Here is a 16111-nt window from a genome sequence, read left to right as displayed (position 1 = left end):
ATCAGTATAGAAACTAAATTTCTATTCTTTCCATATTCGTCTGTGCTGCGTGAACTTCGATAGCAGGATTTACATTTTCTTAAATCCATACAGGTAAAATTAATATCATAAAGGTATTTAAAATGTTAAGATATAATTCGAATACGTATTATCTTTGTGTAGTTAAATATTTTCATAAAATAACGAAACACTTAAATTATTTCAATAATAATAAGTAAGATATAATCAATCGAAATTAAGGTTATATATCTCAATCTTATGATGTAACAATGTCATTGAACCATATATATCAAAATGATATAACATTTGAAAAATGTATTAAATTTAGACTGGTAAAATGGCAACTATCACTCGTAATCTTCGACCATATTTAAAATATATGCGTAACCAAATCAGGACTTACGCTGAAGCAGTCAGTGATGAAATGAAATTCACATTTGCTGGTGCAAATCAGGTAGAAATAAATCTTGTTTTATATATATATTCTTATATAACTTATGAAATTATTAAAAAAGAATTAAAATGTATAATAATACCTCATGATTCTTATAAAATAATTTTTTTATTAGGTATTTTATGATCAAAGTGTAATTCGACAAGTAGATGTTCCATCATTTTCTGGTTCTTTTGGTATCCTCCCAAAACATGTACCTACCCTTGCCGTATTAAAACCAGGTGTTGTTACAGTTTACGAACAAGATGGTAACACTAAAAAAGTTTTTGTTTCTTCTGGTACAGTGACAATAAATGAAAATAATAGTGTACAGGTACAACCAATTTATTGATAAGAAATGTGTACTGCATACAAAATTTGATTTATATATATATATATATATATACATATTTATAAAATATATAGATTTTAGCAGAAGAAGCTCATCCGGTAGAAGATCTTGATAGTTCTGCAGCAAGAGAAATACTTAGTAAAGCTCAACAACAACTTTCCTCTGCAACAACAGATAAAGATAAAGCCGAAGCAGCCATTGCTGTTGAAGTTGCAGAAGCTCTTGTGCATGCGACACAATAAGTATTAAAAATTTTTGAAATGTCGCCATTACATCTTAGATACACGTATTTAACGTATAATTATCCTATTGCTGTATAAAATGCAGTAAAAATAAAATCTTATATTAAGATCATTTGTTCTCTACCAGATAAATTAACAATCTAAATAAAATTTATATATATATAAATAAATAATCTTATTTATATATAAATTTATATATATATAAAATAAATAATCCTATTAGTTTCTACACAAATCAACTTTAGAGGTTTATGATAAAAAATAATATGTATATATAAAAAAAAAAGAAGAAGGAAAAGATATTTTGTATTATAATTTATTATATTATTTTATTAAATTTTCTTTTCTGACAGCATGGAAATATTGCAATTATGAGCTATTTAGGTACATAAAAGTTATCTTGTGATCTAAATCTGATACATTTCTCAAATAGATGAACACCCATAGAAAATCTCACACTGTAATTGTTAAAATAATACGAAATAATGAGAATTATATTAATTTATCGTTACTAAAATATCAGAATATGTATGATTACTTACAAAAGTATTGTAATCATACTACTCCACAGTATAAAGAATATATTACTTATGAAATATCCAACATTTTTCTTAGGCATGATATATAAGTATTTGGCACTCTGTACAATAAAATTATGTAGGAATACATAAACATTTATTAATAATTAAATAATAAATAATCTTTTTTAGTATTTACTATTAATCTACAATATTTGGTATAATGCACAATTTATGTAACAATTTCAATTTTATGTTTATAATATCTGCATATTAAGAATAGTAAAAATTGGAGTTGATTGTGCAAAAATTTTAACAAAAAAAATTATTGTTTGTTTTTTTCAAAAATATGTATTTATATGATATTAATAATTTGTACTGTTTTATAGCCATATTCAACATATAATATCAAAAAATGCATTTCTATTATTTGAAATTGCGCGATAATTAATATAATACGACATATATGTAAAAATGTTGTACAAAATTTATCAACATTTTGGCACAAGAATCTCACAGTATATATATTGCATCTATTATAAAATCTTTTGTTAAATTTACACACGCGCGCACACACACACGCACACGTATGCAGTCATACTTTTTTTTAATTTATTCTATGTAAAAACCTATAAAGGCATTTAAATTGCTTAAGTTAAATTTAAAGCTAAGCAATGTAGCATATAAACTACTAACAATTGTAAATTTTTTTTACATTACTATACTTTCTTTTTTGATGACTAGTTATTTCACACAACTTTGTACTTCATTGATTTTTTGTCAATTGGCATTTTAATGATAATAACGATTTGTCTTTACAAGTATCAGTGTTAGTGCTTCTACAACAATTAGCATTAAATATTTTCTGCAACTGCTGCAAAGTTTGCAAGCAAATTACTACGCAACAAGATTCACCATTTCCAGAAATAGAATTGCAAGCACATTCAATTTGTAAACATTCATTATTTACAGTTTTCATTGATATATCCTTTTTAATAGTTCCCGATAAAGAGGTATTCGTGCAATCTTGACAATTCTGCAAATGATTACATTTACAATCAATGCATTTACAAATATCTGCATCTGCAGCAATTTCTTGCAAGACGTTTCTGTGTTTTTTATATCTTAAGTAATCGATCTTATGTACTTCGTTTTCATTTTCTTTAGACTTGGTTATAATAGAGTTTGGAATAGCAGTGTCTATACTTACTGCATTAACTGTTTCTAAATTTTGCACATTCTGAAATTGGTTTTCTATTTCTAATGGATAAGGGTCAGGTCCTACTAAATCTACTAACGAATGTACCGCTATAGGAAAGGCGTTCAATTCTGACCAAGATTCAGTCACAGGTGCGGTAGCTAATGCTGTAACATCTACCCAAGCTGAAGGTATTTCTTCTTCGGATGCTATGGCTAATTCCACAGCCTCTGATGGCCCATTTATTAATGTGCTAGATGCCAAGGATTGAGTCATTACTTCAAGAGACTCCGTTTGTAATTTTGTATCATGGATAAATGAAAGATTGTCTAATTCTTCATTAAAAAGCTGCACAGTATCTGATGAATTCAATATATTTCTTTCTTGACTAGTATCACTGTATAATGTAGTTGCAGTATCATTTTTAGTTTTCAACGTTTCATTCATCAAATTATTTGTAAAATCACTTTCACAAACCAAAGATTTGTTATTAAAATTTGTACCTTCTGAAATCTCAGCAATTGTGCTTTGCAATCCATCTTGTATAATTTTCTGTTCTAAATTTAATGGATTAGATGATTTGTGATCACTTATATCGCTATGTAATTTGTTCAAAGAACAAGGCAATACATCAGCTTCGTATACGTCATTTTGAACCTTTATCATCTCAGTTATATTATTAGATTCCATGTTGGAATCATTGACGTGATGAAACTTTTTATAGTTTTCATTATTATCAAAATTACAAATTGTCTGGCGATCAAAGCTATTAAGAATATTATCAGTTGAAAGAAGATTAACTGTGATAGTTTCGTTTGGACAATTTATGATTTCATTGTCAATATTATAATCTAATTCCTTGTTAATTGAATTATCATTTAGAATATTTAATATTGAAGTTTCAGAGATATGTTCATTATTATCTTGAGTTGAAATGTATGTTATATTTTTATGCTCTTGTGCCTCATCTGAAGGTAATGATATATCAAAAGATGATACTGTTGCATCATTGGCACAATCTGTTTCATTTCCCACATCTGTTACAATTTGGGATGTATTTCTTTGGTTTTCAATATTATCATCTATTGGATCTTGATGACTCTGTAAAAATATATATATAACTATTTATGCATACGTACGTATAAACTGTTTTTTATCTATTTTATACCGTTCTAATTAAGTTTTTATAAGTACTATTAATATGCTACTTACCACATCTTCATTATTAACAGTCTTATTATGAGTTTTAACATGACTCTTTAAACTATGAGGAGTAGTGAACGATCGTTTGCAGTTCTTATAGGTACATGTGTAAGGTCGTTCTCCTGTGTGTGTTCTCTTGTGTGTTTTTAAATGATGTGAAGCTGTAAAAGCCTTTCCACAACCTTTTTCTCTACACCTTTAAATATTAAACCAAAAAAGGAATTAATATCTACAATTAAACTCATTTATATGCTAATATATCTAATATAACTGCTTAACAAAAGGAAAAAAAAATATATTGTGAAATGTTTAATTTAAGCTTTATATGTTTGAGTGAATTTGTCCAAACTCCAGAAGAAATTCTAAATTTGTTTCAAACATACTTGTAAGGTCTTTCTTGAGTGTGAGTACGAACGTGTTTCTTGAGATCGCTTAGAGTAGTGAAGAATTTAACACAGCCAATTTCTTTACAGTTGAATGTATTACCACTGTGAAGTCTTTGGTGAGCTCTCAATCTGTAAAGGGTATTGAATGCTTTTCCACAACCTTTGTGAGTGCATTCAAATGGTTTTACTTTTGTATGTACCCTAGAGTGGATTTTTAGGCTGTATGATGTGAGAAAAGCCTTCCCACAACCTGGTTCTGCACATTTAAATCGAAACTCGCCTGAAAGTTTTGAGAATCCCTCCACATAAAAAATTTGTGGGGCTACCTTTTCTTGCGGCATCTGAAAGCCATGCAGGTCAAAGCATTCCCTTTATACTAACAATGATGACACAATAATTTTGAATCAAGACTACATAAGCAGCAATATAAAAAACAGAAAGCATTATGCAGATCATATTAACGATAATATGTAAATATTAGATCTATGAACTTACCTTATTTATCTATCCTTTGAAAGCACTAACATGAAAATTATTATTAGTACTAAATAAAAAATATTCTTTCTATTCTTTTTACATATAAAACTATAATTATAAAAACATAAAATTTGTAATAACTCCCAACTATAGTTAGCAATATAAATTTCTTTTGGAAAAACCAGAAATGATAAGACAAAAGCATGTTAAACAATTAGCAACATTCATAATATCTCTATGTAGTACTATTGATTTATAGCAAATGTTAAACATACATTTTACTTAAACTAACACACTAATGGATAGAAGAAAATGTATGAATGTATTCACATTTATTTGAATACATTATATATGATTATTGAAGAATACATAAAAGTAGAAGTATATTGCCAGCAAGATAAATACTATATATACATGTTAAATACGTTTTATAAAAGACTGTTTTATAAAGAACCTATAAACAAATCGATAGACAACACTGCATTCATATGAACTTATGTAGCTAAATATAAACAAGGAAGGGTTACCTTTATGGGTCTTTATATGAGTACGTAAATTTCCAATAGTACTATATGTTCTAGGACATCCTTCGTATTCACAAGTATAACGATTAATATTCTTTTGATTTGTGTCCAAATCTATATTATCAGTAGTAATTGTTTTATGTAAAAAACCATTAGACGAAGAATAATTTTCCTTGGAATGAATATGCATATGAATTTCTTGCGGACGAATTGCATGGTGGATGTGGCTAGATATAATCACAACAATATCGTTATACACAAAGAAATTACTTTATACAAATTTTGTGAACAAAAATATTTTTATATTAAATGATTTAATGCATGAATGAACATTTATAATATCATTAAACATTTTAGAAAAAATTTTGATATTAAATCTATTAGAAAAAAAATAAAAGACGATTTATCAAACATTAATAATCAAACATTGAAGTATAAAAAATAAGAATCCAATTTCAAAAGTACTCTATCCTTATAAGGAAACGACGTAAAAACTTAAGATACATATAGATAACATAAAGATTTAAAGATTAAGAATATTTTTTAAATTCGAACTTTAAAGGTTTCAAATAAAAAATTTCATTAATTTGTTAATATAATATTTATTAAGAACTTAGCCAACCTTACCTCGTACTGTTGTTGTTAGATAGCCTTTCATTGTTAAGATATTCATCATCGGAGTGTTTTTCATGTTCAAATACATCCGTTTGTTCGTAAACTTTTCTGAAACTAGGTAAATCTAAACTATCATCCAAATAATCCTGCAAATCAGCTGCCACAATAATGTCGTTGAAATTATCATTAATACCGTCGGCATTTTCATCGTCATTAACATTTTCACTTTCCCACGTCGCCATACTTTTCAGGCTGCACAAAACAAATCATGAGATAACATGAACGTAGATGATCGCACTCTCTATTGAAACTATACTAAAAATTATAAAAAAGTAACTTCTCTCTCTCTCTCTCTCTTTTTCTCTCTCTCTTTCTCTTTCTCTCCCTGTGCCAATCGTAGATAAGATATAGAAGATAAATATTTTCTAGTTATAATTTGGAAGTGATAATATATTCATACTTTCTCAATATAATTTTAATACTTGTATAACGTAAATTGTACGTATTTCATTAATGTCAATTTTAAAGTTTAAGCTAATACTATTATATAACTTCTAATTTATACTATAAATTTCAAAATACGGAAACGAGACTAATTTTAATATTCTTTAATAAAGAAGAAAAAAAGATATAAGAATATAAAGTAGAGTGCTCCTTTACTTATGATCGGTAAACTAGGAATCATTTATACCGTTGAAGATATATTTATATTGTTAATGATAACAATTCTTTTTTTATTATTATATATCTACAGTGCTTTTAATCAACGAAAAAGGAACACGTGACTTGTGATTATTTCTTATCTCTCTAAAGTTTAGGAAAATAACATTATTATTTGCGAGTATTTCTCGTGAAAAACAGCAATATGAATTCGAAAAAAATTCCTCGGGTACTTTCGATCCAAAGTCATGTAGTGTCAGGATATGTTGGTAATAAAAGCGCTACATTTCCTCTGCAAGTAAATATAAAATATGATTTATATAAACAAAAATAAAAATTTACTTATTTTTTTAATGTATATGTCCTTCAGCATACTTATATGAACTTAATAAATTTCGTTTTAGTTATTAGGTTTTGAAGTAGATGCTATTAATTCTGTTCAGTTATCAAATCATACAGGATATAAAGTTTTCAAAGGCCAAGTACTCAATGATAAAGATTTAGGTAAGAACAATTTTATAACAATGGATGTTATTATTTCACCACATAAAAAATATAAATAAAATTAAAAATATGTATTTTATAATATTATATTATCTAATTCAAAATACATACTTATATTTCAGAGGAATTGGTAAATGGTTTGGCAGAAAATAATTTGGATCATTATACTCATCTACTTACAGGATATATAGGATCTGCATCTTTTTTGAATAGAATAGCTTTATTAGTTAAAGCATTAAAACAAAAGAATCCTAATCTTATATATGGTATATTTATTTGTTTCCTATTAATTTATTATGACTGATGATAATTTATAATTTTTGTTATTATTTTTTAGTATGTGATCCTGTTATGGGTGATAATGGTAAGATGTATGTTCCTAAAGAATTAAAAGATATTTATAAAAATAAGATAGTTCCCCTTGCAGATATTGTAGTTCCAAATCAGTATGAAACAGAGTATGTAAAAAAATAGTATATTGATACTTTATAATATTGTTTATTACTGATTACACCTTCTTGTTACAATGAATTATATGCATTCTGTTTTAGATTGTTAACTGATAAAACTGTTAATAGTTTAGATGAATTGGAAAATATTATAAAAGAATTACATAAAATGGGACCACAAACTGTAGCCGTATCATCTGCAGAAATGAATAATAAAATATTAGCAATTATCAGTTCATTGAAAGGTATTCTTAATAATATATTAAGAATTAATGTTTATTAATTTGCATATTGTCTCTATTCATTTATTTTATTTATAGACGATGTGCAACTTAAGGTTGATATTCCAAAAATACCATTATCTTTTACTGGTTCTGGGGATCTATTTGCTGCTCTATTTCTTGCTCATACATATTTACAAGAAGATATTAAAACTGCCACTGAAAAGACAATAAATTCTTTACAAGGCGTTCTTTTTGAAACTTTCAAATCATTTCAAGGTAAATTTTCTTTGAAATTCTGTTACCATATACACACACACACACACATATATATAATATGTATTTACATAATTATATACATAAATATAATTATTCAACTTTCAGAACATAAGGAGGAAAAGACACAATTTGCAGAAAGAATAGAATTACGCTTGGTACAAAGCAAAAGGCATATTGAAAATCCTGAAATTAAATTACATGCCGAATTTCTATGATGAATGCATTGCAAACCATATCTATATATACATATACATTGACAATATAAAATGATAGAAAAATTATATTTTATTAATATATTATAAATGAAATAAAACTTATTACGATATATATATATATATATATATATATATATATATATTAAATGTTGATCATATTAAATTTGATTATATTAATTTTATTAATGAAATGTAATATATATACAATGATCATATGAACAAGTGAATTCTTATATAGAAATTATCATGTATCATAAATATATTCAATCACAATAATGTTTTAATGTTAAACGAGGTACAATATTCATAGATTGTAACTCTTGAAACAGTAATTTACAAGCGTATGGCATGGAAATGGTTGAAACACAGCCACTAGAGCGGCAACTATGGCACCATCCACTGTATGCCATTAGACCACATTTATTACAAACGTCAACGTCAAATGCATCACTTGATATCATGAGTCTTTCCACTAACATCATACTAGCTCCATATCCGATCAGACAGTCACGTTCCATTTCACCTAAACGTAAACCACCTTCTTTAGAACGACCTTCCGTTGGTTGGCGTGTAAGAACTGCTCTAGGTCCACGGGCGCGAGCGTGCATTTTATCTTGTACCATATGTTTAAGTTTTTGATAGTATACCTGTAAGAAACATTTCAAGTATTGAATAAATAATATTCATAAAGTAGAAAAAAATTGGAATTAAAAATCTTACAGGGCCAGAATAAATGTATGCTTGAAGTGGTTCACCCGTAGTCCCAGAGTAAAAAATGTCCTTTCCCAAATAATTGAAACCATGTTTTTTGAGTTCTTCACAAACATCTTCAACCTTGGAACCACCAAATGCTGTGAATATAATTTATAATTATTTATAATAACTTATCATTCTAACTTTTATGTTTTTATATAAATTTACCTGTTCCATAATGAAACTGTCCCTGAAGAACACCAGCTTTACCAGCAAGCAATTCTATTAACTTTCCAACAGTCATACGTGATGGGAAACCATGTGGATTCATAATCATATCAGGACATATACCATAATCATTAAAAGGCATATCTTCTTGTTCCACTATTAATCCTATATGGAAATACATAACGATATAAATATAAAATGATAATGAAAAATATTTCCTATTTTGTGATTAAAAAAAAAAAAAACAAAAAAAAAATTCTTACCAGTTACTCCTTTTTGTCCATGACGACTACTAAATTTATCACCTATTTCAGGCCTTCGAGTTTGTCTTAACAATAACTTTATTAAAAATGCATCTTCTGCATTACTAGATATCATAACTTTTTCTACATAAGCAGGAACTGGACCTTTGAATAAAATGGGAACATCTCGATATTCTGTTTGTGCTTGGGCATTGGCAGAATTAACTGGACCAATGCTGGATGATGGTGTGGATTTATTTACCATCACTTTTTTATTTTCTACCATTTCACCTGGGGCAGCAATGCCATCACTGTCAATTATATCATGTTTCCATACTGGTTTTTTAGTAGTTGTATCAATTAATGGACCCATTATCCTATCATAACTTTGATTAGCATATCTTTTCAAAGTACATTTTGCATTTCTATACACCAAACATCTTCCATATCCTCTGTCAATAGAAGCCTTATTTAAAATTAAAGCATCCTCAATGTCATATCCACTGTAAGACATAACTGCTACTGTAGCGTTTTGGCCAGCAGGTAATTTATCAAAATTAATGAGTTCTATTGTACGTGATTTCACCATTGGTGCTTGTGGATAAACTAAATTATACATAAGAGTATCGATACGATTACGCTGATTATAACCAATGGTTCCCATAGCTTGTTTACCCATAGCACATTGGTAAGTGTTTCTTGGACTCTGATTGTGATGTGGATATGGTACTAAACCAGCACAAACTCCTAATAATGTAAAAGGTTCAATTTCTAAATGTGTTGTGTTTACATTTATATGTGCTTCATTAAATGCTATAGAACTATCATTTTCTTCATTTACATCCAAATATTCAATTAAACCTGCAAGTGAGAATGAAATGGAAAAGTAAAATATAAAGATAATGTAGTTAATTAATTATTTTTACTACGTGAATAATCATTGTATTGTATTTACCATCTTGTAAAAAATCTTCAAAAGTTCTAACACCTTGTTCCAACAATTTAATATGTTCTTCTTGAACTAATGGTTGTCCTTTTTCTACAATTATATAAGGTCTACATAAACGTCCTCCATCAGAGCTAATCTGAATACAGCTGTAAGATTTAAAAAAAATTTATAACTATTTCTATAAAATAATTTCTATAAATAATAATACGGATAATACAACTTGTATTATACCTGTGTTGATGTTGTGTAAATATCGAAACAAAACCATTCACCAGACCTTTTCTACGTAATAATCTGAATATATGCACAAGTCTTGGATAATTTTTGACAATGCCTAAAATGTTTCCATTTAGAAAGACCATATAAACATCCTTATTATTAATTTCTTCTCCACCCAATATGTTGACATTTTCAACGCCAAGATTAAATGCTAATCTTATAATAGGTTCTTCTTCAACTTCTGTAGTAATGTGTGTCATAAGAGCTAAGTTTTTAACTAATCCACAGCTCTGTTGAAATAAACCACAAAAAAATTTATAAAACACAGATTACTTTAAATGTAATAAGCACATCTCTAAACATACATATATTTCTTACCTCTCCTTCAGGTGTGTCACTTGGACATAACATACCCCATTGGGATGGTTGCAAAGATCTAGGACCAGATACTTTCCTACTTTTTTCGAATTGTGAATTAACACGTGTCATCATGCCAAGAGCTGAAATATATGATAGCCTTGACAAAACTTGAGTGACTCCATGACGTTCCATTTTAAATCTTTTAATAGTCCAATTACCCTATTAAATCAAATATATTTGTATCATCGGATATTCGACACATATTAATCAATTATTAAAAATAATAATAATATTTACTTACAGATGATATAGCAAATGCTAAACCATTTGTAATTTGATCTTGTCTCATATGCTTTACAATATCAAATTGTGCTGCTTTTATTTTTGGTATATTTTTATCTGCAATTTGTTTTAACTGCAAAAATGATATAAATAAACATTTTGTTTTATAAGATATATTAATAATATTATACATACCTCACGATTAAATCTTTTAAATAAATCTTCAAACATAAGAGACAAAAGAGAACCAGCCAATTCTAAACGCTTATTACCATAATAATCCCTATCATCTACAAGTTTTCCATCACCTTGTGCTTTCATGACTTTTCTTACCATTAAAGCCAGATAAGTAGCTTTTAATTTAAAATTGAAATCGTTGACCTATATTAATATAATTTTTTTTTTAATAAATATCAATACTGACATATTTTGAAGATACTTACAGGAACGTGAGATAGAACATTGGTTGCTAAAATATCCTTGATCTCATCAGTAATGCTAGCTTTGATCATAGAATATCTTTTTTGTTTCCTTTTATTACTTAAATACCTAACAGAAAAAAAAAAAATAATAATTGCAATTATATTATATTGATTTCATTTAATTGTAAATAGGAACCTTAAAGCCTGATTTTGAGCAAAAACATGTAACGTATGACATTCTTCTAAACTGGGTGCAAATTTTTTCATAAACTCTTCTTCTGCACCAATAAGTTGCATGATTTCTTGATCACATACTATTCCCATTGCTTTAAATATTATTGTAACAGGTACATCCTAACAATTAGAATACATTATTACTAATTTTTATTTTCTGACAACGTAGATATATCATTTATTATAATTTTGACTTACTTACATCTTGAAAAATATTATGTCTCATATAATACTTTCCACCTTTACCAACTATGTTAGTTTTTGTCTTCCTTTCTTGCGTAGAGCTATTACAAGATGCTACAACGCATCCTTTGCTATCTTCTTCTAAAATAATTCTATTTCTAAGCATTTGCTCTTGGATAAGTATAACTTTCTCTTGACCATTAATAATGAAATAACCACCAGGATCATGAGGACACTCATTCATTTTAGCCAATTCAAAATGAGATTTGTTAGTTAATACACAATTTGAACTCCGAAGCATAATCGGCATTCTAAAGATGATTATTCAAATTAATATCTTTTAAATGATATTTTAATAAAAGAGATCTAAAAATCTACCTTCCAATCAACAAATTATTCCTAATAATAGGTTGATGACCTCTGATATATTCAATGTCTACGGTAATTGGTGCAGAGTAGTTTAAATCTCGCAATCTACATTCGTGTGGAGTAGTAGAACGAGTTACGTTAAAACCTTCCTCTACATCCGGAGATCCAACATGTACGTTCAAGTATCTATGTATTAAATTTTAATAAAAATAAATAAACAATAAGAAAAAAAGTAGACACATTATTGATTGTTACTTCGACATTAGAAACAATTATAATAATACTTACTTTACATAAAACAAAGGATCAGCATCACTAAGTACCTTTTCATTTGTTTTGACAATCTTTTTTATTTCAACATTTATAAAATAATTGAAGGAATCAATGTGTTGTTTGACTAAACCTTTTCCTTTGAGAAAAGCAGGTACTAATTTCCATTTATCCTACAATTATAAATATCACGTAAAATATATTATTATTATTATTGCACATTTCATTTTTTTAATGTTATTAACATAATCACAAATAAATAAATGAAACAATATTGAAGACTATAACTTTTTTGTAAATAACCTCTTTAATACCTGTATATGTTTCACGACTTTATTGTATTTTTGTTCTGATTTTATATTATCTAAATTACTAAATTTTACTTCACCCATGTTTTACTTTGAAAAAAAAATTATTTAAAACATAAATATATTTAAATGTTTAATAAATTATCCGAATAACCGAAATTTCTACAACTAAACGTAACTCGATAATAAACCATGCTGCATGTATATCACTGTCGACAAACACATGCGACAACGTGATGTAACGCAACGTGTTCAGAATAGTTTCCTCTATACATAATATAATATTTAAAATAATTAAACTATTATATAATATTAATTTTTCAAACAATTAATATAATAAAATTGTAATTATATAATATATAAATTTATAATATTTAATTACTAAGTCTTTCATTTAATTACTGAGTTCTTTTCATTCCATTTATTATTTTAAATCTATATGTATGTATTCTTATTATATTTTATGTAAATACTTGGCTATTGTGCACTACATACAATGATTATTTTAATTATTACGATGATAAAAAATGTTATCTAAATTGATGCAATCTTCGTTGCACAATACATATATGTGTAATATATTACCAGTTGAATGTTAAGTGACTCTTCAAATTTTACTTTTACAAAATGTGGTATTCGAATTTATTAAAAAATGTGCGGCTTAGTAATTCTATAAAATATATGTACGAATGTAATATTAAATATTCAACAAAATATTATAAAATAAATGAAAATACATTTGGATTAAATCACCAAGAAAAAGAGGTTAGTTAATTTGATCTTCTAATGATCGAAATTCTACTGGAAAATGTAATCATTATCATATTGTAATAATTATTAAATTATTTTATTATCGATTGTTCCAAATAAATAGAAATCGATTTTTATAAAATACATAATATACATATTTATATTTTAAGATTTTTTATATTTTATATTAGTATTTAAATATGATATTGTTTATTTTTATTAATATTAATTACGAGCCGGCATGTAATTATTGAACTCGTAGCTCGCTCTAACAGCAAAACATCTGAACTAACTTCGTAGGTTTCTTAATTTACTTTAATAATGCGCCCTTTATGGTAGACAAAATTTGTACTCGCAAGCATAAAGGAATATCAATATCATGGCACAATAACTCGTACTTTATTGAAATTAATTTTACTTTTATTTATTTATACAGCTTCGCAACTTAGTTTTCGACTTTGCGCAAAAAGAATTGGCTCCTAAGGCAGCTGAAATCGACAGAAAAAATAATTTTGACGAACTTAGAGTATGCATCGTTACATAAATTTTTAAATAAATAACATCTGTATATTTTAAATTTGTAAAATTAATCATTGAATTTATATATCGAATCTCTTTAGACATTTTGGAAAAAACTCGGTAATTTGGGTCTATTAGGAATAACAGCGGATACAGAATATGGTGGAACCGGTGGTTCGTATCTTGAGCATGTAATAGTTATGGAAGAAATAAGTAGAGCATGTGGAGCCATTGGGCTTAGTTATGGAGCTCATTCCAATTTGTGCGTTAATCAAATTAATAGAAATGGTACGAACAAACAGAAACAGAAATACTTGCCAAAGGTAAATGGATTAATATTAAGAAGAAAATATTTTTTTAATATTTTTCTAACGATTATAATTTGATAAAAAGTTGTGTAATGGTGAACATATCGGAGCTTTGGCTATGTCGGAGCCAGAAACTGGATCAGACGTCGTATCGATGAAATTAAAAGCCGAAAGGAAAGGCGATTACTATGTTTTAAACGGAAATAAATTTTGGATAACAAATGGTCCGGATGCTGATGTTTTTATAGTTTATGCCAAAACAAATCCACATGCCTTGAAACCGCAACATGGAATCACAGCTTTTATCGTAGAACGAGGAATGGAAGGGTTCAGTACAGCTCAGAAATTAGATAAATTAGGAATGAGAGGCTCGAATACTTCGGAGTTAATTTTCGAGGATTGTAAAGTTCCTGGTAAATCATATATTGCATTTTTAGATACAAATTTCATCTGATCGATATAAAGTATATATAATAAATATTTGTAGTGGAAAATATGCTCGGAGAATTAGACAAAGGAATATATGTACTTTTCAGTGGTTTGGATTTAGAACGATTGATTTTAGCAGGCGGTCCTTTAGGGTAAGACACGACGATTTGATTATTTTAATTGATTTCCTCTATTAAATAATTTCAATGCACTTTTAGTGTATTTCAAGCTTGCTGCGATGTTGCATTTGAATATGCACATACTAGAAAACAATTTGGAAAGTATATAGGCGAATTTCAATTGATACAGGTGATATCTCTGAAAAATTGTAAATGACAAACAAAATATTGAATAATGTATAATATGTATTAAACTCGTTATTTAAATTTTTAGGGAAAAATCGCAGATATGTATACGACCCTAAGCGCTAGTAGATGTTACTTGTATTCGGTTGCAAGGTCTTGCGATGCGGGACACGTGAATCGCAAGGATTGCGCTGCAGTGATACTTTACTGCGCTGAGAATGCAACGAAGGCTGCTTTAGATGCGATTCAGATACTTGGTAGTTCATTGTCACTTCTTTCATAACATTTACGATACCTTCTTCGATCTTTCTACATTTTATATTTATCAATTCTAGGTGGAAACGGATATATCAATGATTATTCTACTGGAAGATATCTAAGAGATGCTAAACTTTATGAAATTGGTGCAGGTACTAGCGAAATACGTAGGATGCTTATTAGCAGAGTTATTACCGAAGAATACTTGCAATCGAAGTAATCTTCAAATCGAAAGTATCGAAATAATTTTCAACAGTTATTTTTTAATACAGATTTATAACAGCATATCTATATCTTATCATATTATTTTTGTTTATTTTTTCCGAACTCGTATGCGATCGGATGTATTTTTAGAGATCATTAATAGACGACCGTCTAATATAATGTAGTGAATCATCGATAATACTATATATCAAATCAATATATTACACATGATCCTTCGAATCGTTGAATAAATCTATACAAATGAGTCACTAGAACAGTGAAGTCTGAACACTCTGATTGACT

The 16111-nt window shown here is 27.6% G+C and overlaps 5 protein-coding genes across 7 annotated transcripts; 3 read left to right on the top strand and 2 right to left on the bottom strand.

Moving 5' to 3' along the window:
- Positions 1–13: 13 nt before the first annotated feature.
- LOC122629141 (ATP synthase subunit delta, mitochondrial) lies at positions 14–1139 on the top strand. The gene is made up of 4 exons (XM_043812214.1): positions 14–93; positions 329–454; positions 570–767; positions 860–1139. Exons 2-4 carry the CDS (start codon positions 338–340, stop codon positions 1025–1027), a joined length of 483 nt encoding a protein of 160 aa, XP_043668149.1. The 5' UTR covers positions 14–93; positions 329–337; the 3' UTR covers positions 1028–1139.
- Positions 1140–1327: 188 nt separating this feature from the next.
- On the bottom strand, positions 1328–6343 carry LOC122629137. Of its 3 annotated transcripts, none has more exons than XM_043812209.1 (5): positions 5961–6343; positions 5337–5560; positions 4330–4612; positions 3956–4142; positions 1328–3844 (listed from the first exon to the last, which is right to left on the bottom strand). In XM_043812209.1, the coding sequence occupies exons 1-5, from the start codon at positions 6188–6190 to the stop codon at positions 2312–2314; spliced, it is 2457 nt and encodes an 818-aa protein (XP_043668144.1). In that variant the 5' UTR covers positions 6191–6343; the 3' UTR covers positions 1328–2311. The 3 variants fall into 3 exon arrangements, with proteins under 3 accessions (XP_043668144.1, XP_043668145.1, XP_043668146.1); XM_043812210.1 differs by lacking the exon at positions 5961–6343 and adding an exon at positions 4828–4852 and having other exon boundaries at positions 4330–4673; positions 5337–5475; XM_043812211.1 differs by lacking the exon at positions 5961–6343 and having other exon boundaries at positions 4330–4673; positions 5337–5461.
- Positions 6344–6709: 366 nt separating this feature from the next.
- LOC122629140 (pyridoxal kinase) lies at positions 6710–9411 on the top strand. Its single transcript, XM_043812213.1, has 7 exons — positions 6710–6906; positions 7013–7112; positions 7235–7378; positions 7450–7570; positions 7664–7806; positions 7882–8061; positions 8167–9411. The coding sequence occupies exons 1-7, from the start codon at positions 6814–6816 to the stop codon at positions 8274–8276; spliced, it is 891 nt and encodes a 296-aa protein (XP_043668148.1). The 5' UTR covers positions 6710–6813; the 3' UTR covers positions 8277–9411.
- On the bottom strand, positions 8435–13259 carry LOC122629136 (DNA-directed RNA polymerase III subunit RPC2). The gene is made up of 15 exons (XM_043812208.1): positions 13042–13259; positions 12746–12900; positions 12467–12643; positions 12108–12399; positions 11868–12025; positions 11693–11798; positions 11445–11630; positions 11269–11382; positions 10986–11186; positions 10620–10897; positions 10395–10534; positions 9461–10300; positions 9198–9362; positions 8997–9127; positions 8435–8923 (listed from the first exon to the last, which is right to left on the bottom strand). Exons 1-15 carry the CDS (start codon positions 13117–13119, stop codon positions 8540–8542), a joined length of 3405 nt encoding a protein of 1134 aa, XP_043668143.1. The 5' UTR covers positions 13120–13259; the 3' UTR covers positions 8435–8539.
- A 370-nt stretch (positions 13260–13629) lies between these two features.
- LOC122629432 (isovaleryl-CoA dehydrogenase, mitochondrial) lies at positions 13630–16083 on the top strand. Its single transcript, XM_043812835.1, has 8 exons — positions 13630–13800; positions 14222–14311; positions 14406–14627; positions 14698–15025; positions 15100–15193; positions 15260–15350; positions 15435–15603; positions 15682–16083. The coding sequence occupies exons 1-8, from the start codon at positions 13663–13665 to the stop codon at positions 15822–15824; spliced, it is 1275 nt and encodes a 424-aa protein (XP_043668770.1). The 5' UTR covers positions 13630–13662; the 3' UTR covers positions 15825–16083.
- The last annotated feature ends 28 nt before the right edge of the window (positions 16084–16111 follow it).

This window comes from Vespula pensylvanica, chromosome 5 (genome assembly GCF_014466175.1).
Source record: "Vespula pensylvanica isolate Volc-1 chromosome 5, ASM1446617v1, whole genome shotgun sequence".
In the NCBI taxonomy this organism is placed as follows: Eukaryota; Metazoa; Arthropoda; class Insecta; order Hymenoptera; family Vespidae; genus Vespula; species Vespula pensylvanica.
Note: the sequence above shows the minus strand (reverse complement) of the source record. Positions and strands in the feature narration are given on the sequence as shown.